Below are 20,887 nucleotides of genomic sequence, written 5' to 3' on the forward strand. Positions count from 1 at the left end.
ACAGTCTTGGCTCGAGTACTTCAAGTGACATACCCCAATGGGGTATAAAAAGTATATGAAATCATAATAGTTGCTCTAGATAAGCACTTGCAGCGAAACGATAAAACACATGAAAGAGAAGATTCGCGGGGGACATTGTGAAATATTACTTGCGCAAAATGCGATGTTGGGTAAAATTGGAACAATAAACAACCAAGATCATTGAAAATTATATTTAATTAGAGCTTCTTACAGAAATTAAACACCCTTCATTTACCTTATAACAGGGAACCCCATTCTTTTCCAGTGAAGAATTGCTATTTATTAGAGTGACATGCTAGATATTTCAAACTCAGACTTCGATGTCAACATTCTTGACGGGGCCTTAGAAAATCCCACCATCCCTTTGACATTTCCGTTACCTACCGACAAAGATACGTACGTGGAATTGGAAGGTAATGAGAAACTAAGCAAGAGTTTCGGATTCCTAAATAACTTCTTTCACTTTTTCACAGGGACCAAGTTCGATGACATTTACAAGAACAATGAATATCATTATTCGATCAATAAATACACTCCTCAATTCAACAAGAAGATGAACGACCACATGAACGAGATGTTAACTACGAAAGATCCAAAATTGAACGAGTTGGTATATTCATTGATAGACCAAGAGTTGAAATTGAATCTTATCAAGGCCAAAGACCTTCCCACTAGGTTTAAAGAGGTTAAGGAATTCATGATCAAGTATTACCAGTTGGAAAACTCGAAGACAATGCCAAGTTTCAAGTCTCATAATTTCCTTAGAGTCTGCTATGTCACAATTATGTCTATTATGCGTAAGATGTTTCCAAAGGGGATCTGGTGTAACAAGACGCAAATGAGTGAGTTATATGCGAAATACTTAAAGGATCCTATGTCTATCATTTTTTTCCCCAATCATCAATCACATGTCGATTACATTATTCTTCATTTGGTATGCGTTAGATTTCAGTTCTCTACACCTACTGTTATTGCTGGCGAAAATTTGAATGTGGCTATCTTTGGGACGTTTTTAAGAAATTTGGGGGCTATTTTTATAAAGAGATCCTTCAATAATGAATTGTACACGGAAAGAAATTTGACGAATTTGATCGAATTCATATTGTTGAACAAAATAAATTTTGAGGTGTTTATTGAAGGTACAAGATCCAGAGATGGGAAGTTATTATTGCCAAAATACGGTATCTTGAAGTATTTATGCAGCATATACCTAACACAGAGAGAAGTGGAAAAAAATAAAAATTTTGATATGCTTTTCCAGCCAATTTCTATTACATATGAGAGAATCTATGAGGCAGATGGATACTTAGACGAGTTGCTTGGTAGTGACAAGAAGCAAGAAAGTATGACGAACATTCTTAAGAATGGTGTGAGCTCCTTATTTTCGAATCCAGAAAATGATTTCAAAAACTTCCCTAGTACGAAACAGCACAGGGAGGGGAATTACGACAACTCCACCAGAAAGTTGAACGGGAAGATATTTGTTAAATTGGGCGATTCATTCACTTTATCCAGTTTCATTGAGGAAGACAAAGATGATGAAGCTCATTTAGTCGAGTCTATGGTCGAAATACCCGATTCACCCGTTAATTTGAAAAAATTAGGATTCAAAATTTTACATGAAATCAACAGGGTTGCATATTTACCTGAGATCGCAATTATAGGTACGGCCCTCCAGGCTTATCATTATTTACATGGAAGTACTGAGTTTCCAATCAATGACTTAGTTTCTTCTATGAGATTGATTATCGAGGTATTGAAAAGACAGGAAGAACTCGACAATATCAATACGAATGTGAAATTATTAGAGGGCTTACTCAAGAGCTCCGATGATGAACTCGCCACTATGATTAAGGACCAAGTTCCCCAATTCTTCCGCTTCATCAAAATCAACTTCAACAAGAACACTATCAAAATTGAAAATGCCGTTGAGTTGTTGTTCTACAAGAATCTCACGATTCACCTTGTTATCCACAAGAGCTTAGTGTGTTTTATAATTGCACTGCTTGGCCAGGCCAATCCAAATATTGCGACTGATGCCTATATACGATCGCTATATTACATATTCACTGGGTTTTTGAAAAACGAGTTTTTATTTGACTACGACTACAACAAATCCAACGACTTATCCAATATCTTGAGCGAATTGGTGCAATGTGGGACGATCAATCGCACCTCCACTCACTACGAAATCGTGGACCACAAACATATGAGCATTTTTGCCGAAGTGGTTAAGCCTTTTATCGAATCGTACATGATATGTATCAACGCCATCAACATCATTGATAACCAGGTTAAGAAGAAACTGACTCATATCACCGACGAGCAATTGATCAATGACGATCTTATTAGCAAAGACTTCCCCACCACCAAGTCGCTCTTGCGAATCATCCAGTCATCGAAGTTTCAACAAAAGCACATGGAATCCATCAACAAACAGTACTTGTTGTCGTGTCTCTTCTATCTCGACAATCTCCAACTCATTCGCATCTTCAAGAACAAGGCCAAAACCAGGGCGTTTGTGGTGACGCAGAGACTGAAGGACTTGCGGTTTATTCTCCGTCTTCTTGACACGTTGCTCAACAACCCAACCGACGAAGTTTTGAACGATACCAACTTGCTCTATATGACAGACATTATTGACAAGACGTTTGAACGTAGTCTCAAAGCTAAGCTCTAAGCTCCTCAAGCATGAGCTCATATGTGCCTGGCGCAGGTATTCAATATTCATTTGTATATTTTTTTTTTTAATATATTGCACAAATTTCATGATTATTAGCAAGCATATGATCATCTATCATAGTATCAATATCTAAATGTCTTATATTTATATTTTCTAATAATCCTATTAGGTATTCATTTTCTAGTATAGTATGATCATCAAAATTTTGATTAATATTTTGAATTCTACATCTATTATATTTTGTAATAATTCCATAATCTTCTGCATAATTTTGTATTGTTTTATTAGACAAATCAAATTTTATATCATTTATATTATTTACTAACACATATTCTATTTCATTCTTTAAAAAATTATTTTCTTCATCGTTTGCACCTAATATTTTTTGATTTATATTAAAAATATATATTAATATTGTCATTTTTAATTATTTTATGTTTCATATATCAAGGTATGTTTTGAAGTGAAATAGTTCAAAATTTTATTTTTGCTTTTTTTTTTGATAAACTTCAGCGAAATTGCAATTTATTTGGCATGAGTTTTTTTCTAATATGGTATGCGATACTAGAAGTGATTTCGATAGAATTGTTTACTGGATGGATTCTGATGGGCCTATGACTTCAGATCCTAAGCAATTAGAAAACCATTATGATATAATGCATTATGCATTTGTAAATATTAATTCAGATTTTTCTATTGATGATAGTAAGATTAGTATAAGTAATTTCTTAGATTTAAATATTAAGAAAGTGGCTAGTTTTGGAGGATGGGATTTTAGTACTAATCCTTCTACATATAAAATATTTAGAGATATTGTGTCTGATGTTAATTCTAGAGAAAAATTTGCTACAAATGTTGTTAATTTCTTAAAGAAATATAATTTAGATGGTAATGATTTAGATTGGGAATATCCTAAAAAATTCTTGTGTTTTGTTCGTTGTTATCTAGAACTCTCAAATACAATTCGCCGTAGACCTTAATACATTTGTTATCGGGATCATTGAAAGTAATATCTTTACTATCTTCCCCAGAGAAGTACATACACGGCATTATGAAATGATTAGATTCTTCACTTTACTATCGACAAGCTCAATTTTTATAATTGGTAATCCTTGTTATTTTAAGCGTTGATACCGTATTTATGTCAAATATTTAAGATTAATATACGACAACTACACGTATTATTGTGTTGCTTAAAATATTTAAGGAATCGATGTAAGCATCAATATACGATAGGTAGACGTAATAAAGAAGAATAAATATTGAATATTTTATTGTACTGAGAAATCAAATCCATATGAAATTACGTAAACAGGTTGCAAAATATTCTCAGTAACAGCATCATATATTATTGAGCTACACCTTTGTTAAAAAACAAACCTATCTTATTTAGATATCACGCCATTTTTCTTGTGTTGATTTGGCTACTCTTGAATACCAAAACTAAATCTTACCTTTATTTTTTGTTTTGAAAGTACCAGACAATTGTATACGATAATAAACGATTCGCATACTGCAATACTGCAATATTTATCTAACGATTTTTTTAATGATTAAATAAACAAATATGAATTTACTTTAAGGATCGTAACTATGAGGTAGGTGGTCATTGAAAAATCTTATGAATTTATAATACGGTCTAACCCTATAATATAATTTTGCTTAAGTTCGCCGCTACTTGTAAAAACTGACAACCCATATTTTACCAGATACAGAAACATGAATATTTGCGACATAACTATTTGTAATTCCCAACAAATGAAGCTCCTTTAGTCTTTGCTTGATGCCTATGTATACCTTGTTGCTATTCCATTCATATATTGGCTCTCTTCGCCTAAATCTTCAAACATATATGTTGGATGACTTGGCATTCCATTCATCTATTGGCTTCTCTTCGACTAAATCTTCAAGCATATATATTGGATGACTTGGCATTCCATTCCAATATCCTGTCACAAAAAACCTTGGAAAGCTTGCTGCAAACTGCGAGTTTTTCAGTAATATGTTAATCTCAAGCTCATTGAGATACATATTTTAGTAACTATCCTTTTACTCTCAATTATCAGCTCAGAATAGTTGTACATTTTAATAAACACGTTGGTCGGGAACCTCAATCGAAACCGGGATATCATTTAGGTGTCAAAAATCCCGGGTGAATGTTATTGTTTCAACAATGCCTCATTCCTCTGGATTAATTTCATAATCTTATCAAAGGAATATCTAAAAGAACTCTCGCCAATTATTCACAGTCGCCTTCGATTGCATCATATAAATCCCGATGGATCCTAATACATCAGCTGTCAGGATCATGGAAAGTAATAGCTTTACTATAGACTACTAAATAGTACATGTGTCCCATTATACTTTATTATCAACTAATGCAAGGTTGGGATGTTGATATATGTAAGGAATATATGAGACTGTATATAACCATTGTTCTACTGCTCTCGTAAAATGTTGCAATCGGCTAGTTACATCAAATGTATAAGCATACGATATTCCCATGCTGGGTGGTATAACCAGACCCTTCCGTAATTCCATTCCCCGAAGCTGCTAACAATGTAACCATTCAATATGTGCTCATTTTTGCCTACGCTGTTCTGCAAATAGAACGACCACAAGAAGGTGATCTAAACCTTCCCTAGGGAGATGAACGTCGCACGATCAAAAGAACAGAGGTCGTGTGACCAATTCGTGTGGAACAATTACGTTCACCAGCGAGCCCACGTTTTGGTGTCGATGTCGCGGACGCGACATCGCAACCTCGTAACACCGGCCCCATGACATCAGCGATGGACTGATATCGCGTCGCTGCATCTGAGTGTTCTGTCACAACCACAAAACCTCCACCAGCCGTCCCCTTTACCGAGGCAGTTATTTCCTCTCTCTTCTCTTCTCTATCTTTCCTTTTGCACCATTTCCCATCTCCCACCTGCGTCATCTCATCTTCCACCGTTTATTATCCATCATCTATCGCCCATTACCCATCATCCCCTCCCTCTACCCTGGCATCCAAACTCTACTCCCACCTCAGCACTGCCTCATCTTCCTCTACATGGTTGCGTTTTGGGCAGTGCACAACGATGATCACTTCTGGCGTAGCACTCTAATTTTTCATTACACAAAAGCCCCAATATCCAGTAATAGGGGAAACTGCGAATTTCAGGATTTTAATATATAGGGTTGTTTATACTATTAAATTCCAATTATCTTAAATTAATATTGATAAAGAGCATTATTATACGTATTACCTAGTCAAAATATTATATAGTGGCTATACTTCAATTGCATACCAAGTTTGATATCGAAAACAACGATATTATAGACTATTACGAAATAGTGGTTTTGATCGAATATTGGGCGCTTATTACTACTAGCATTAGAAATTAAAGTCTACACCAACTTAATTCATTCATTATTAGAAAAAAGGATTTTTAAAGGACTATAGTAGGTAGACTAGACTATACATAATGAGAAAAGAAGTTAAATTCATAGTATGGGGGCATGTGATGTTGGTGATGTTTTTGGTCTGGTATACGTTTGACTTGATTACGTTGTTACATGACGATAGCTTCAGCGATGCGCTTTTGGACGTGGAGTTGAACCCTACGAATGGGGTACTTGATAAGCCGACTATTATCCCTAAGATTATTCACCAAACGTACAAGACAAACCAGATTCCTGAGATTTGGAAGCCAGGGCAGCAAGCGTGTGTGGACTTGCACCCAGATTACCAGTACATTTTGTGGACTGACGATATGTCGAGGGAGTTCATTGCGGAGGAATACCCATGGTTTTTGGAAACGTGGGACTCGTACCCATATCCAATCCAACGGGCAGATGCCATTCGTTACTTTGCTTTGGTGCACTATGGGGGAGTCTACATCGATCTTGATGACGGGTGTGAACGTCGTCTTGATCCTCTTTTGACCGTGTCGGCGTTTGTGCGTAAGACAATTCCTACGGGTATTTCGAACGACGTCATGGGTTCTGTCCCTAGACACCCGTTCTTCTTGAAAGTTTTGGACAGCTTAAAACCCTACAAAAAGAACTGGTTGGTGCCTTACGTCACCATCATGTATACGACAGGGCCTTTGTTCTTGTCGGTTATTTGGAAACAGTACAAGCGTTGGGGGGTTCCAGAAGCGGGCAAAGTTCGTATTTTGCTTCCAGAAGACTACAAGACACACAAATACTCGTTCTTCGCCATTGCACCAGGCTCGTCGTGGCATCTTGACGATGCCAAGTTCGTGAAATCGCTTGCTAACCACATCGGATTAGCAGTATTTGGCGGGTTTGTAATTGCGGGCATATTTTTTTTCTTGGAATACTTGTTATATTTGCTTGTCATTTCCAACGGATTCAAGAAGTTAATGAAGAAATTTACTTCGTTATTCACTCCGTTGAACAAGTATATGCCTCTCAATAGTCGCAGCAAGACTTTGAAGAAAAGGGCCAGAAAGGATTCAAATTTACCAGCTGAAGTTGATTTTGACAATGACAAAGCTATGGTTTAGTTTCGTCATTATTGCGACCCACGCATATTCAACTATATAAATTCATTAAATTTAATGCCATCCAATAGAATGGAGGCTTATTGTCATTAAAGTCCAGCTTGTTAATGCGGTGTTTTATTCGCTGTTGTGACTTCATTTTATTCATATTTGGACACAATAAAGTGCATATGAATTCATAAGGTATTATACAATTTGTCATTATTACTAGATTCTCATGCAATGATAACTATAGTTGTTTTATCATTACCAGTTAGAATATTAATTCCTTCTCATAGTAGACTTGAATTTGATAAGACATGCATAAACTAGTCATAAAATCATTCCTTGATGTTTTGTTCTAAATGTTTATTACTTCATTTTTGTATAATAGGGTTGTTAAGACCATTTCTCATATTATTACCAACTAACATACATTCTTTTTACTGATATAGTTAACGAAGTTATGTGAAATTTTGAATTTAATTCGATAATTGCATGTTGCAAACGTAGATACTATTCGTTATTTTTAATGAGTTTCAACCTCGTAATACTGATTAGATTTGTTTGAGTTTAACTAAATACGAAACCTAGTTTGAATAGTTTTGTGGAAAAATTTTATATTTCTGAGTTTTTGCAATTTTTAGTACAAAATTGAAAGAAAATCTATATAATTTCAAAAACCTATGAATCTGAAAATGCATTATGGAAGCGACAACTATATATACAGCATATTCCGACTGCCAGAAATATATTCCTTGGATTAATACTTTCGTTTCGCTCTGTTTTTAGTCATACTATATGTTTGTTACATACATATCACTAGTGTTCCTACCTATCGGCACCTACTTCTAATAATTTCAAATTCATTCTCTCGTATCTTTCTTTTTCATCGGCTTGTAATAACTCTTTGATTTTATCAGTTAAATTATCTGCTATGACATACGCCCGTTTGGCTAACTGCATCAAAAGCATAACATCTATTGGCAAACCACCATTCTTAGACAATTGGATCAAGTCGCGATTCTTATTTATTGTTATGACGAGTGAACCATCCCTTATCAATTCTTCTTGTTGGTTGGCGTCAATTATGGAAATCTCTTCGTTTAAATCTCCCTTGATATTTTCTTCTATTCCAACCGGATTGAAAAACAGGAAACTTATACAGATAGGTACATGCAATATGGACAACGGAATAGGCTGTCTTTCGTCAATACTATGCACTATGATTTCTTCTCCGTTGATCGAAATATCTGGCTTCTTAAAATGTTGCAATGCAACCATCACCCCCAAACTCGAAGCATCGATGATGCCCCCCATCGTAATTTAAAAAGTTGATATCTGCTCTTATTTGCCAAACCTTAGATCCGGCCACAATACACAACGATTCCAAATCCAAAGCATTTGACCTTCTAATGGCCTTTTCGATCAATCTGGATATCAAAATCTCATCATCTGAATTTTTTCCATTTTCAAACTGGGCCGATGCCATAGGCGATATTTCTGTATTTATCATAAATAACCCTTCAAATGGTCTGTCCTCGTACGGAACAACAATCTCTGCCGAAACCCTCACCGCCAATTTCGTTAATCCCCATTCAATCTCAACATATCCGTACTCATTAGGACTTAATGTTATATTTGGCTGTCTAATCTCATCTAATTTTCTACCGTCTGTTCTGAATCCTTGTTTAAGGGACTCTAAAACGTATAACTCCTCGTTCGTTGATATTTCTACACCTTTGGCCATATCAAATAATACCTTATAGCTATGTATTAGTACGCTAAACAGCTCTTGCAAAACTCATCTAATAATTTTCAAAAAGGTCAAAATAGAAAATTGCGATTTTGTGTCACTTTTTATGGCCTTAATATATTCTTTGGTGGCACTAGTATTAACTAAGACTTGCTTGTATTCATAGAGTACATAGTATTCAACCACAGTAAATCATGTTGACGAGACAAACGGTAATAAATTCAAATAGGTTAATTGCTACTAGAAGACTAGCAAATTTGCAAAATGTTAGAAGATTCACTAATAATCCTTCAAATTTCCAACCAAGCTTGTCTTTCTTCCAGAAGGAAAGACTTCCAGCTAATACGATAGTCAAGTTCGTTCCCCAACAAACAGCATGGGTAGTGGAAAGAATGGGTAAATTCAATCGTGTTTTATCGCCAGGTATTGCTTTTTTGATTCCAGTTTTAGATAAGATTACGTACGTTCAGTCGTTAAAAGAGTCGGCTATTGAAATTCCTTCGCAGAACGCCATTACGGCAGATAATGTGTCGTTGGAGATGGACGGTATTCTTTATGTCAAGGTGAATGATCCTTATAAGGCATCTTATGGGGTTGAAGATTTCAAGTTTGCGATAAGTCAGTTAGCGCAGACTACCATGAGGTCCGAAATTGGTTCGTTGACCTTGGATTCAGTTTTGAAGGAAAGACAGGCATTGAACTTGAATATCAACAGAGCGATTAACGAGGCATCGAAGGAATGGGGTGTGGAATGTCTCAGATACGAAATCAGAGATATTCATCCACCTCAAAACGTCTTAGAAGCAATGCACAGACAGGTTAGCGCCGAACGTTCGAAGAGAGCAGAAATTTTGGAATCTGAAGGTACCAGACAATCTAGAATCAATATTGCAGAGGGTGAAAAGCAATCGGTTATATTGTCGTCCGAAGCTAATAAGCAAGAAAAGATCAACATGGCCAAGGGTGAAGCAGAATCGATTTTGTTAAACGCGGAGGCTACTGCAGAAGGTTTAAAGAAGGTTGCCACAGCCATTAAGGAAACTCCAGGTGGTGAACAAGCTGTCAGTTTACAAGTTGCTCAAGAATACGTCAAGCAGTTTGGTAAGCTCGCGAAGGAATCAAACACCGTTGTTATTCCTTCGAACATGGGTGACATGGGTAATTGGATGGCCAGTGGTTTATCAATTTATAACAGTTTGAATAAACAAATTGATAATGAAAAGAAATAGACAACTAGAAATAGCCATTTCTAATTAATTAATTAATTGAATATGTTGTAAATAGCTTCTATTTTATATACGTCTATCTATTATGCTTTTTTGAAAAATCCATCTAATGCACCTTTACCGACAGCAACTTTCCTTACCTCCTTCTTCCTTACAACCTTTTTCTTGGTGTCCTTTTTCTTTGTTTCAACTTTTGTGGTGGTCTCAACTACTGCATTCATATTTGATTCAACTAATTCAAGCTCTTTTCTTTGCGCCAGTATGTCCTTCAAATATGCGTTCAATTTGTCGAATTCATACCGTTCATTATTCATTACTTGATTTCTGATTTCAATTGGTGTATATGATCCACATATCAAGTCAATTGAATGCCTTATAATCGACAATTGTAAAATATCTGAAGGTATGTCATTGCTTCCTTCACTTATTGGTCTATATAATTCTTGCTTGATTTTCAGTATTATGGATAAGTCTGATTGAGAACTAAGGTACGCCAGCAATTGAGAAACTTTTCTATGTAGATATTCAATTACCTTTGCATTAGAGTATTTGTAAAATATTTCATCATTTTCTTCGATTGTCTCACATATTTCAGATAAGGCTGATTTGTACATTGTCATAGGTACAGCACCCACCCAGGCGTTATATTCAAATAAACTGGATATTGTATCACTGAAGTCTTCAAATGTAATAAACCGCTTGGCGAATGAATCGTTATTATACATGATTGACATCAAATAGTACACTAAATTGAATTTAGTTGATACTATCAAATTTGGTGACTGAACAACACACCCATTTGCCTCCGATTCAAATATAAACGACTTCACAGACAGTCCTGTATTAGGGATAACTGGTCGCTTGTTGTCATTAGAAAGATAGCGATTGTCTCCCTTGATTTCTCTTAACTCGAATAGTTGATCATCGCGTAACAAGTAGGATTTAAAAGACTTTTGATCTAAGACATTTGGCAATTTAATAATCGAATACAACCCCTTTTCCTTAGGCAATAGTATTACTTTAGTTCCTTCATGAATATTCATTATCGTCTATTGAACAAATAAATAAAAAACATAAATAAATAGAATAAATACGTCAGAAATTTCTGAATTTCAATTTTACTACGCGATCTGATATTGTTACAATCCAACCCACGATTTAATAAGATCTTTAACAGCACCAATACTTGCCATAATGACCATGATTGTACCAAATATACTAAAACCTAACGAACTCATCAGAGCAGCTCTAGGATCAACATTTAATAAATGGGCAGTTGCAATGGCACCACAATTTATGCCTAAGCTAACACCTCTTGTAACATAATCGTCCTTAGAAACCCTCAACATTCTAAATAAAGTATCTCCTACTAATACTCCACATATACCACTCAATATGGTACAAACAGCCATTAACGATATTGAGCCATCTAGAGCATCAATTAATGGAGTACCCAATGCTAGTGTAACAGATCTTCCTATGAATCCTATTGATCTTTGTGATGCAATACCTATATTGTAACAGATTATAGGGTAACAGAAGAAAGTTAATGCTATAGATATTAATATGGGGGGAACTAGAACCCAGAAGTTCTTTAAGAAGTCCTTTCTGTGAGTAAACATCGGCAAAGAAAGCGAAACAATGGAAATGTCCATCAATGAAGACAAAACATCTCCACATCCAGGCCATTTTGGAGTGGCCGTGTAGTCGGAATCTAATTCATGGTCAATTTTTCCACTATTTAGTAAGACCTTGTCGTTGAATAAGTTGAGATATGTCTTACCTGTTTTGTAAAACTTCAAGTCATCTAAAAATCCTTTCAATTCACCCTTGTGAAATATCAAAGAGCCTATAAAACATACGAAAAGGATTTCAGCTGTCAGGATTAAAATTGGATGTGCAATTTTCTTCAATTTTGGCCACCTCAAAGGAATTAATAATGCAATATAGTAAGATATTATTGTCAAACCCAAATGATATGGCAAAAAAACATGAATTGACTTAATATAATAAAATGGTAATGATACAATGAATAACATGAAGTATAATATCCAGTCAATATAATTAGTAATAAATATTATTATACTCTGACAAGATTTGGTCAAGTTATCGTTTGCGAATAATTGTTCAGATTGAGACGACGAGGCCACTGATAGGAAATTTGATCTTGCAACAGTACTAACCGGTGTCAGCTTTACACTAGGAGGGGGCTGCGAGTCCCGTAAGTGAATTGGACCAGGTTCAGGAATATTTGGAATATCCACTGAGTTCATAGAGACTTCTTGAGTAAACGGGTTCTCATTAATGCTATTATTCACTACTGGTTCATTCTTGGTAGTCCTCAAACTCGATAAATCGATGGTGGTTATATCGTCTCTCATATTATCCGTCATAGTAGTTATAGCACCATCCCCACTATTACTCAAGCTTTGTAATTCGATTTCCTCTATTCCTTCACCATCATCATCTCCTACTTCAGGGGTGTTTTGCTTGTTGTCATGACTTGGATTATCATCACCTTTCATGAAACCAAAACTTCTATAGACACATTTCAAGCCTAAGATCAAATAAACATCAATACAAAAGAGACTAAGAAAACCAACAGCAAAGACCCCAGCAATCTTCAAGCATTCTATGAATGATATTGGATCCGATAATGGCAATATAATGAAAGATGGAATAAAAAAGACATTTATCCATTTCAATGTAAAATTCATCGACGGCTTAATTAACCTTAAATAATTAGTGAAGATAAATGAACTCCATTTACTAATTTTATACTTCAATGAAGTCTTATCGGTACTTTGCAATTCAGCTAACACACTCAAGACACTCAATAATATCAAATTTATCAACATTCCTAACACCGAACTGGGAAATCGGATCTTCAAAACGTTACTTAAAAGTTGATTAAAACCATACAATATTGTGAATAACACCAAAATCCCCGAGGGGATTATAACGAAGGAGTCAACTAAATGAGTCTTAGAATAATAGACTCCATAAGCAATACCTTTACCAAGGTCTTGCAATGTTGCATCTCTGAAAAATCGTTTGACAGATTGTAATCTAGATTTTTCTTGAGTCTGATTCATTTCACTCCCTATAGTATGGGGTAATTTTTGCAATAATTTGTAACTAACCCGAGTGCTTGGATTTCACGTAAATATAGACAAATATATCTTACTTGATAGGTGTAATGGAAACAGATTAGTATTTTGATAATTACAGAAGAATATTTTTGGCGATAGTGATCTCTTATATTGTCCATCACCCTATATCCGAGGATCGCTATTTCTTTGTTGAGGAATTACACTGTCACTGATACAATTTTAAATTAATTAAATAGCATGATAAAGTATATAATATATAAAGTTTATGAAGGAAGGATAATACAACCGATTAAATGAATTTATTTAATTTATATCCGAAGATATTTTATGAAAATTTAAATGTCTGCATGGCTATTTGACCATGCGTACATTGATGATGAGTGACGATTATTGAAAAGAACAGTTCAGTATCAACTGCAATTGACCTTAAGCACACAATTAATATTTATGCTGGTAATTATCTTAAATGTCAGCCTTTGATTCAATAATTTCTCTGAATTCTTCTTTGGCGTATCTTAAACCACAGTAACCGCATGTGTTGGCCTTAGGTTGGTCCAAGTTGATGAAAATCTTAGGATGTCCTTGTAAATTGTCACCCTTGTTACCATCACAGACTGCAATATTCCCATCTTCATGAGAAAGGTATCTAACTGGTTCCTTGGCAATTAAATCTATAGCTGCATATGGTCTTGGTTGTACGTCCAAATCTCTTTGAACAAATCTGGCTGGATGTCTGGCAATAACTTCCGATCTGGCTTCTTGGGATTGGGACCAAGTTGTTTTTCTGTTTGGCGCTTGTTCAGTAATAGGGTTTTGTTTTAATTCAGGTTTTGTTAAGCCAGTGCTGGAAAAGCGAACCATTTGCTTGTTGGCTATTAAGCGTCTAGCGCCTATTCTGTAGCTGGAAATCATCTTGGGTAACTATATATCGCTAGAGAATATGCTAATAAGTATGGTACTATATAAGCATTAAAATGTCTAATTTTCAATTGGTTGTTCAAATGGGATTTTGTGTCACTTAATATTTTGAATCAGCGTTACCCGGTTATTGACCATAATAAACTACGCCAGATGCTATACGGACCACTAGCTTCTAGTAGCCTCTACAACCGTAATAAACATGTAGCATTGATAAACATATAAGAAATAAAAACCACTATCGATAACATAAAACAAGGGAAAGAAAATTATAATATGTAGTATATATAAACATAAAGGTGTTAATTAAAATTAATCAAAGCAAAAGCAATGTATAAATATTAAATTATTATTATTGTTATTGTCATAATAATAGTCCAGTGTTTGTAAAGCTACAACAAGAATCGTAATATCACACCTACTTTTAGATCAAGACCAAAAAAAAAATTAACCTGGGAACAACAAGTAATAATTTAACGAATCAACACAGGGAGTAAGATGCAAAACTTATAACACAACACACTTCTTCTTCTTTTCCTTCTTTTCCTTAGTCTTCAACGAGGCTCTGGTAGCAGCTTCGAACACTTCTCTGACACCTTCTCCAGTTCTGGCGGAACATTCCAAATAGTAACTAGTACCAATCTTTTGGGCGACCGCTTGACCTTCGGAGGTAGAGACAGGTTGTTGTTGTTGTTGACTTAATTGATGGATAGTGTTTTGGTCGTTTCTTAAATCAGACTTACAACCAACCAAGATGATTGGAACACCTTGACAGAAATGTAACACTTCCGAGATCCACTTTTCTAATACGTTATCCAACGAGTCAGGCGAGTCGATGGAGAAACATATTAAAATAACATTGGAGTCTGGGTAGGACAAAGGTCTCAATCTATCGTAATCTTCTTGACCGGCAGTATCCCACAAGGCCAATTCAACCTTTCTGCCATCAACTTCGACGTCAGCCACGTAGTTTTCGAAAACAGTTGGGACGTAAACTTCTGGGAATGTACCTTTGGAAAACACAATCAACAAACAAGTTTTACCACAAGCACCATCACCAACGATAACTAATTTTCTACGGATTTCAGCTGGAGGAGGAACCATTATGCAACTAGAAATTTGTTAGTATATTGTTATTTTATTCACCCGGAATCAATATCAAATCGCAGGGCTGCACCCGTCAAATGTCTGTTTGCTCGATCTTCTTCAAAACAAGTGCGGATTGTCAGATCGAGAGGGGTCGAAAAACTCCGTGTAATGACAAACCATCATCTCCGAACCTGTTTGACACTCCCATCGACCCAACCCGTCTCATAATCCCATCTATGGCGACCAGTCGTTCCCCAGTCGTCTTTTCTGTCGAAAGGAGGTGTTTGTTGTATCGCATCCCTATCACCACCACCGACATTCTTCCAGGCCTTTAAGTCCGGTAATCACCGCAATATCACCCCAAACAATCGATCTGCCATCCACAAGGCCTCTGGATAACTCTCCGTCCTCCTCAACTGCGATTCCCGTCACTTTGTTCTTGATCGCTTCCCGCTTGATGTCCTGATCCCATGGGTGTGTCCTGCGATTCAAAATAATCAATTAATCAATCATATTGACCGAATTGTTCAACGTACCTATTATTATGTATATGCTATACTTTGATTATAAAATAAATAAATCTAATACAATAATATGTTGTATTTTATCAATAGTATATAAAGATATTGGAAGAACAGATTGATATTTAATACAAATTAGCCGCCCTTTTCGATTCAAAAATTTCATTCTAAGGCACACGCGACATTTCTACTTCCAACTACATTGTTGTCGCGCGATGTCGCGCGACATTGGGCCAAATCATAATACAGCAAGTGAGGTCGGCGCAGTGCCAACAATCATAGAACAATCCAGGATAGATGCTACGAGTGAGGGAGTAGTCAAAGGCGCGAAGGGTGTGGTAGTATAGGTGTCGTAGAATATGTAGAGTACGAAGTGTGCGTAGAGTATTAAATATATAGAGTGTTAGTATACAAAAGTAGGGGTAGATAGAGTATCAGTAAATGAAGGATAAAGTATATGAAGTATATATGATATATGAAGTATGTAGTATGTATATGTAGTGTAAAAGTAGTATGTTATTAATAGTTGCTCTATACACAGGTTGGAGCAGATCAAAGGGCTGGGAGCAGGGACGATATGGATGTCGCGATGTCGCGATATCGCATATGGCAGTATGATGCAATGGCACACAGAGTGAATGTAGCGTACATGGGCCATCGTGGCCTCGATCGCAGTGAGGAAAAACAATACAGGTATACTTCCGAAAATGGTCGTGTATACGGTACAAAGGATGTATCCGATACTTAGATCAGGTGATATTACACGTGATGGGTTGCACTGGGAGAGACGTACTAGGTGGACTAGTGGTCGGCACCTTTGGATGGTTCGTCTGATGGTTCGTCTGATGATTCAGACAATACAGGCTGTTCAGACAATACAGGTTGTTCAGACAGCACAGGTTGTTCAGACAATACAGGTTGTTCAGACTGCTCAGACAGCACAGGCTGCTCAGAGACCTCAGATGGCTCAATGGATTTCTCTGGGTCAGACCCGTGTGTGAGCTTGCCCTTCACCTTTCTTGGTGGAAGAACCTCGTTAAAGGCCTTCCCCCAGTCCTTGTCGTTCTCAAACCACTTGCAACACAATTCAAATACATGTGACGTGGCTAGAACCTGTCTTCCGTTCATCTTAATGAATTTGTCGATGGGCAATCTGCCGATTTTAAGACCAAGCGATTGGGCCTTGTTAAGACACAAGTTCTTGTACCTGTTTTTGTCCACAATGCCGCCAATTATATACGTGTGGTGTGGCTCGAGGGTGTCGATAACCTCGTCGGTGTCGGCCGTCAAATACACATACTTGCTGAGAGCTTGTTTGTCGTCCATTGGCAATATATCCTCTAATTTATCGTTTTCGACAAATGTCACGTTGGTCCACTTGTCGTACTGCGGAATGGCCTTTTCGAATCGTTTCTTCAAGTTCTTGTTGAATGACGTGATGTCCAATTGCACGTCGTACGTGCTGTGTTTCTTGGCCGAGTACGATCTGGTGATCTGGTTCGACAATGACACGATCTCCTTGTCGTTCATAAGCGAGTCAAATTCACAGTCCATTATTATTTTAACGTCGGTATCTATCTGTTCTTGAGGTGCTACCTTGGCTCGCTTCATCTGATGATAGTTGTAGAGCTCTTCGTTTGTTTCCCCATTGGCTTCGGCCTCTTTTATGCGTTCCTTACGACGTTCTCTGGCTGCCTTCTTCTTTTCTCTTTTCTTCTGTTTGTATTCATCTTTGGTTTCCTCCCAACGTTGCTGTTTCAATTGTCTCTTGTATTCTCGTTTGGTCATACCCTCTGGTACAACTACCTTCTGCCGCTTAAAATCATCTTTCTCGACTTCGGATCCGCTTCTTTTTTGCGATTGTTCGGTATCCTGATTTTCCATCTCCTTCGAAATGATGGCGTCTGCCTGTACTATATCTACGTTATTATCTGCCATTTGACTATCAATAGCATCAACATTATAATTCATCTTGAAAAAAAATTTATCTCGCAGATTTTGACTTGAAAGATTACATACACGACTGCAAAATGATTTATGTACATATAAAACAGTGTTTACAAAGACTAGCTACAAGCTTGTAAGCTGCATACACCAATAATGAATGTCCTGATGTTACATTCATCGATATTCTTCTTTTCATTCAAATATTGGATTATTTAGGTCGGTTTCAAGACGATCACTAATAGTAGTCTGAAGTTGTTGATTAAAATACCCAATTGGATCAAAATCTCCGGATAAAAGCTCCATTGGATCATACTTCAGTGCCATAACCAGGAGCCACATTTGGTCAATCTCTTCGTTATTAGGGTAGATAAAATCCTGAAGCGGGGACTCATTGGACATCATCGACGGAGGGAAGTCTAAGTTGGAACCAAGATCAGTGTTAGTGTCAATATTCGTTTTCGTTTTCGTTTTATTTTCATTATCATTAGTAGGAAAAGTATTTCCGACAACCGTGCCACGTCTAGACTTGCTCGATGAATTGTAGGTTGCAGTCTCGATATCTACATCTACAGAATCTCGATAGTTAACTATCGTCTCTAGGTCTTTGCCCAAAGAATACGTTAACGTTTCCATATCATCTAGTTGTAAGTTATTAAGTTTTAGCCGATTTATGCCTCGTGAATTTGCTGGAATATTACTGTAAAACTCAGGATTGTTGATAATTGATAAAAGGTATTTCTGAGCCTGTACCACCCTCCACGCATAAAAGTATCGATCTGAAATCTTGGACATTAAACCAAGCAAAAGGTTTCCAATTGTTTTGTTGTTCTTCAATAAATTCGAAATTTTGTCAAACTTCTTTCGATACTCCACGTATTCCTTCATAAGACGTGGATGATCGTAATTGCTCAGCATGTCGTGATACTTGTACCCAATTCTTACAGAAAATGCAAGATTAAATTGATTAAATTTGTGAATCGCCATCTGAGTATGTGGGTTAAGGATAAGCCCATCATTGCTTAACTTTCCATGGAGTACCGCAAAAATATATGGTAACAAATCGTTTTGGAAAATCACATAACATTTCTTGAAATAAAAAAACATGATATCAAACCTCGATTTATTTTCATAATGGAGATATATATGATGATATAATATCAAAAACGAACCTTTAAGAGCAATAAATATTCTCGCATTAACCACGTCAATATATCGTCTGCAAATGGAGCTATTACTTGACACTTGCTCTAGGGTGGAAAAGTCTTCTCGACAAACTCTCTCTACTTCATTTAGTTTCTGTGTCAACTCATTCATGGAATAAGATCCATGAATATCCAGAAAACTATCGACAATGTCTCTGATTGTATTTAACCTATAATTAAACCACCCAAATGTCTGAGAAATAGCTTTCTCCAATTCTGCATTATCTGAAGTCATATTATTTTCTGTGGAGTATGGAATGCTAACATCATAATGCCTAGTATCAATTGACATTGGATTACCAGCATGGAAACAATGTATAATATCAGTCCGGACTAGGAAATGCCACATCCTTCTCCCTAAATTATTTATTCGTTCGTCATTACATACATCTTTAAACTTATCAGGCTCCCTATTCAACCCTAATGCATATGCCATCTGAATAAGAACAGCCGTAGATACCTGAGAATCACCACCATCTGTTCCGTCGCCATCTTCTGGTGCTGCACTGTGATATATTCTCATAAATAATGTAGCCTGAAACACCGTTAAATTAGTCTTCCGCGATATTTCAAACCGATCCAAACAGAGCTGTGCCATTTCTATGATTATTACATTAACTGGATTCATAAATAAATATTTTAAATCGTTTATGGTGTGTGATGGATCATTGGAATGGATTATCTTTTCATTCATACACTTTCTATTGGAAAATAATGATAAATAAGTAAATCTCAATATTATTAAACAGGTCGCAACATGTGCTAAGTCTAATCGTTTTATAATCCTTATGTATTGAAAAGGTTCGTCTTCATAACTTTTAGTTCCTAGAATTCTCACCATATCAGCTGTAAAGTAACCCTTATCAACAAACGGCATAAATGGATAAAGTGTTTCGAAAAACTTATCAATCAATTTCCATACTACTCTCTTTTTTGGCATTATTGTTTTGATGTTTTCAATCAACTTTAATTCAGGATCAAATTTCCCTTCAAATAACGTACTCGTCAAAGTTGATGTACTGAGTTCTATTTTATTCGCTGATTCACTATTATCTGCTCGAATGGTTAACAACTTCTTGTATGGAACTAGTTCTTCGTAACCTTCGACTTTTAATAATTTGCTAATAAATTCACCATCTGGTATTCCATGTTTTCCATTTCTAGATGATAATGCATTTATATTTTCTTGACTTACATTGGCACTTTTAATAAAACACCAGAGAGGTGCTGGATGTTCTGTAACATATTGGCAAACCTTATATAAACAGGGATCTTTTTTCAATAAACTTCCCCAATAAAGTGGAGTAAAGCATAACCTTCTTGACTCGTCCTTGACATGGATAGGCGTATAACCTTCATGGAAGTTCACCATATCATCTTCGGGTCCAATAGGATTAGAAAAATGTGGATTAAAAGCAGGCATCACGTAATCTTGGGCATAACATTCTGCCGTCGATGATTGTGGCCCACTTTGGCCCAGCTTGCTGGAAGAGGTCAGGGATTTCGTACCCTTATAACCCTCATGACTATCAGGTGTATTCTTCATCTTCTGTTTAGTTGATTTCTGTCTTTTTAATCTCGTGTTATCATCATCTGCAAATGATATTGGTTGCCATTTGTTATCGTAACTGCATTCATTACCAACGTTCGAATTGACACAAGATGAACATGGTAATTCTTTATTACATTTGATTTTTCTTTTCTTACATCTTGTACAAACCAACGTTGGCTTATTTCGTTTCTTCGGGTGATCCACGTTCATTTACCTTCATTAATCATTAAGGTAATGGTTAATTAATTACAAAGTAAATGAAATTTACCTATCGGGGCTTTCTCGTGATTCTTTTTCTTACGTTTTGAGAAACATTTATTTTTCAGCCTTATATATTAAATACCTAAACCATATTAAATATGTACA

General features: G+C 36.1%; 12 protein-coding genes across 12 annotated transcripts; 4 read left to right on the forward strand and 8 right to left on the reverse strand. All coding sequences in view use genetic code 12, as the record gives it.

Annotated features, from left to right (window-relative positions):
• Nucleotides 1-313: 313 nt before the first annotated feature.
• On the forward strand, nt 314-2,701 carry DEHA2B11352g (DEHA2B11352p; the record flags this gene model as incomplete). The annotated part of the gene is made up of 1 exon (XM_457445.1): nt 314-2,701. The coding sequence occupies one exon, from the start codon at nt 314-316 to the stop codon at nt 2,699-2,701; it is 2,388 nt and encodes a 795-aa protein (XP_457445.2).
• Nucleotides 2,702-2,768: 67 nt separating this feature from the next.
• On the reverse strand, nt 2,769-3,125 carry DEHA2B11374g (DEHA2B11374p; the record flags this gene model as incomplete). The annotated part of the gene is made up of 1 exon (XM_457446.1): nt 2,769-3,125. The coding sequence occupies one exon, from the start codon at nt 3,123-3,125 to the stop codon at nt 2,769-2,771; it is 357 nt and encodes a 118-aa protein (XP_457446.1).
• A 130-nt stretch (nt 3,126-3,255) lies between these two features.
• On the forward strand, nt 3,256-3,684 carry DEHA2B11396g (DEHA2B11396p; the record flags this gene model as incomplete). Its single annotated transcript, XM_457447.1, has 1 exon — nt 3,256-3,684. One exon carries the CDS (start codon nt 3,256-3,258, stop codon nt 3,682-3,684), a length of 429 nt encoding a protein of 142 aa, XP_457447.1.
• Nucleotides 3,685-5,345: 1,661 nt separating this feature from the next.
• On the reverse strand, nt 5,346-5,645 carry DEHA2B11418g (DEHA2B11418p; the record flags this gene model as incomplete). The annotated part of the gene is made up of 1 exon (XM_457448.1): nt 5,346-5,645. One exon carries the CDS (start codon nt 5,643-5,645, stop codon nt 5,346-5,348), a length of 300 nt encoding a protein of 99 aa, XP_457448.1.
• A 529-nt stretch (nt 5,646-6,174) lies between these two features.
• On the forward strand, nt 6,175-7,221 carry DEHA2B11440g (DEHA2B11440p; the record flags this gene model as incomplete). The annotated part of the gene is made up of 1 exon (XM_457449.1): nt 6,175-7,221. One exon carries the CDS (start codon nt 6,175-6,177, stop codon nt 7,219-7,221), a length of 1,047 nt encoding a protein of 348 aa, XP_457449.1.
• Nucleotides 7,222-9,147: 1,926 nt separating this feature from the next.
• On the forward strand, nt 9,148-10,182 carry DEHA2B11462g (DEHA2B11462p; the record flags this gene model as incomplete). The annotated part of the gene is made up of 1 exon (XM_457451.1): nt 9,148-10,182. The coding sequence occupies one exon, from the start codon at nt 9,148-9,150 to the stop codon at nt 10,180-10,182; it is 1,035 nt and encodes a 344-aa protein (XP_457451.1).
• An 80-nt stretch (nt 10,183-10,262) lies between these two features.
• Nucleotides 10,263-11,222, reverse strand: DEHA2B11484g (DEHA2B11484p; the record flags this gene model as incomplete). The annotated part of the gene is made up of 1 exon (XM_457452.1): nt 10,263-11,222. The coding sequence occupies one exon, from the start codon at nt 11,220-11,222 to the stop codon at nt 10,263-10,265; it is 960 nt and encodes a 319-aa protein (XP_457452.2).
• Nucleotides 11,223-11,318: 96 nt separating this feature from the next.
• On the reverse strand, nt 11,319-13,274 carry DEHA2B11506g (DEHA2B11506p; the record flags this gene model as incomplete). Its single annotated transcript, XM_457453.1, has 1 exon — nt 11,319-13,274. The coding sequence occupies one exon, from the start codon at nt 13,272-13,274 to the stop codon at nt 11,319-11,321; it is 1,956 nt and encodes a 651-aa protein (XP_457453.2).
• Nucleotides 13,275-13,754: 480 nt separating this feature from the next.
• Nucleotides 13,755-14,204, reverse strand: DEHA2B11528g (DEHA2B11528p; the record flags this gene model as incomplete). The annotated part of the gene is made up of 1 exon (XM_457454.1): nt 13,755-14,204. One exon carries the CDS (start codon nt 14,202-14,204, stop codon nt 13,755-13,757), a length of 450 nt encoding a protein of 149 aa, XP_457454.1.
• Nucleotides 14,205-14,717: 513 nt separating this feature from the next.
• DEHA2B11550g (DEHA2B11550p) lies at nt 14,718-15,314 on the reverse strand (the record flags this gene model as incomplete). The annotated part of the gene is made up of 1 exon (XM_457455.1): nt 14,718-15,314. The coding sequence occupies one exon, from the start codon at nt 15,312-15,314 to the stop codon at nt 14,718-14,720; it is 597 nt and encodes a 198-aa protein (XP_457455.1).
• A 1,307-nt stretch (nt 15,315-16,621) lies between these two features.
• DEHA2B11572g (DEHA2B11572p) lies at nt 16,622-17,791 on the reverse strand (the record flags this gene model as incomplete). The annotated part of the gene is made up of 1 exon (XM_457456.2): nt 16,622-17,791. The coding sequence occupies one exon, from the start codon at nt 17,789-17,791 to the stop codon at nt 16,622-16,624; it is 1,170 nt and encodes a 389-aa protein (XP_457456.2).
• Nucleotides 17,792-17,959: 168 nt separating this feature from the next.
• On the reverse strand, nt 17,960-20,731 carry DEHA2B11594g (DEHA2B11594p; the record flags this gene model as incomplete). The annotated part of the gene is made up of 1 exon (XM_457457.1): nt 17,960-20,731. The coding sequence occupies one exon, from the start codon at nt 20,729-20,731 to the stop codon at nt 17,960-17,962; it is 2,772 nt and encodes a 923-aa protein (XP_457457.2).
• Nucleotides 20,732-20,887: the final 156 nt, after the last annotated feature.

This window comes from Debaryomyces hansenii (assembly GCF_000006445.2).
Source record: "Debaryomyces hansenii CBS767 chromosome B complete sequence".
NCBI lineage: Eukaryota > Fungi > Ascomycota > Pichiomycetes > Serinales > Debaryomycetaceae > Debaryomyces > Debaryomyces hansenii.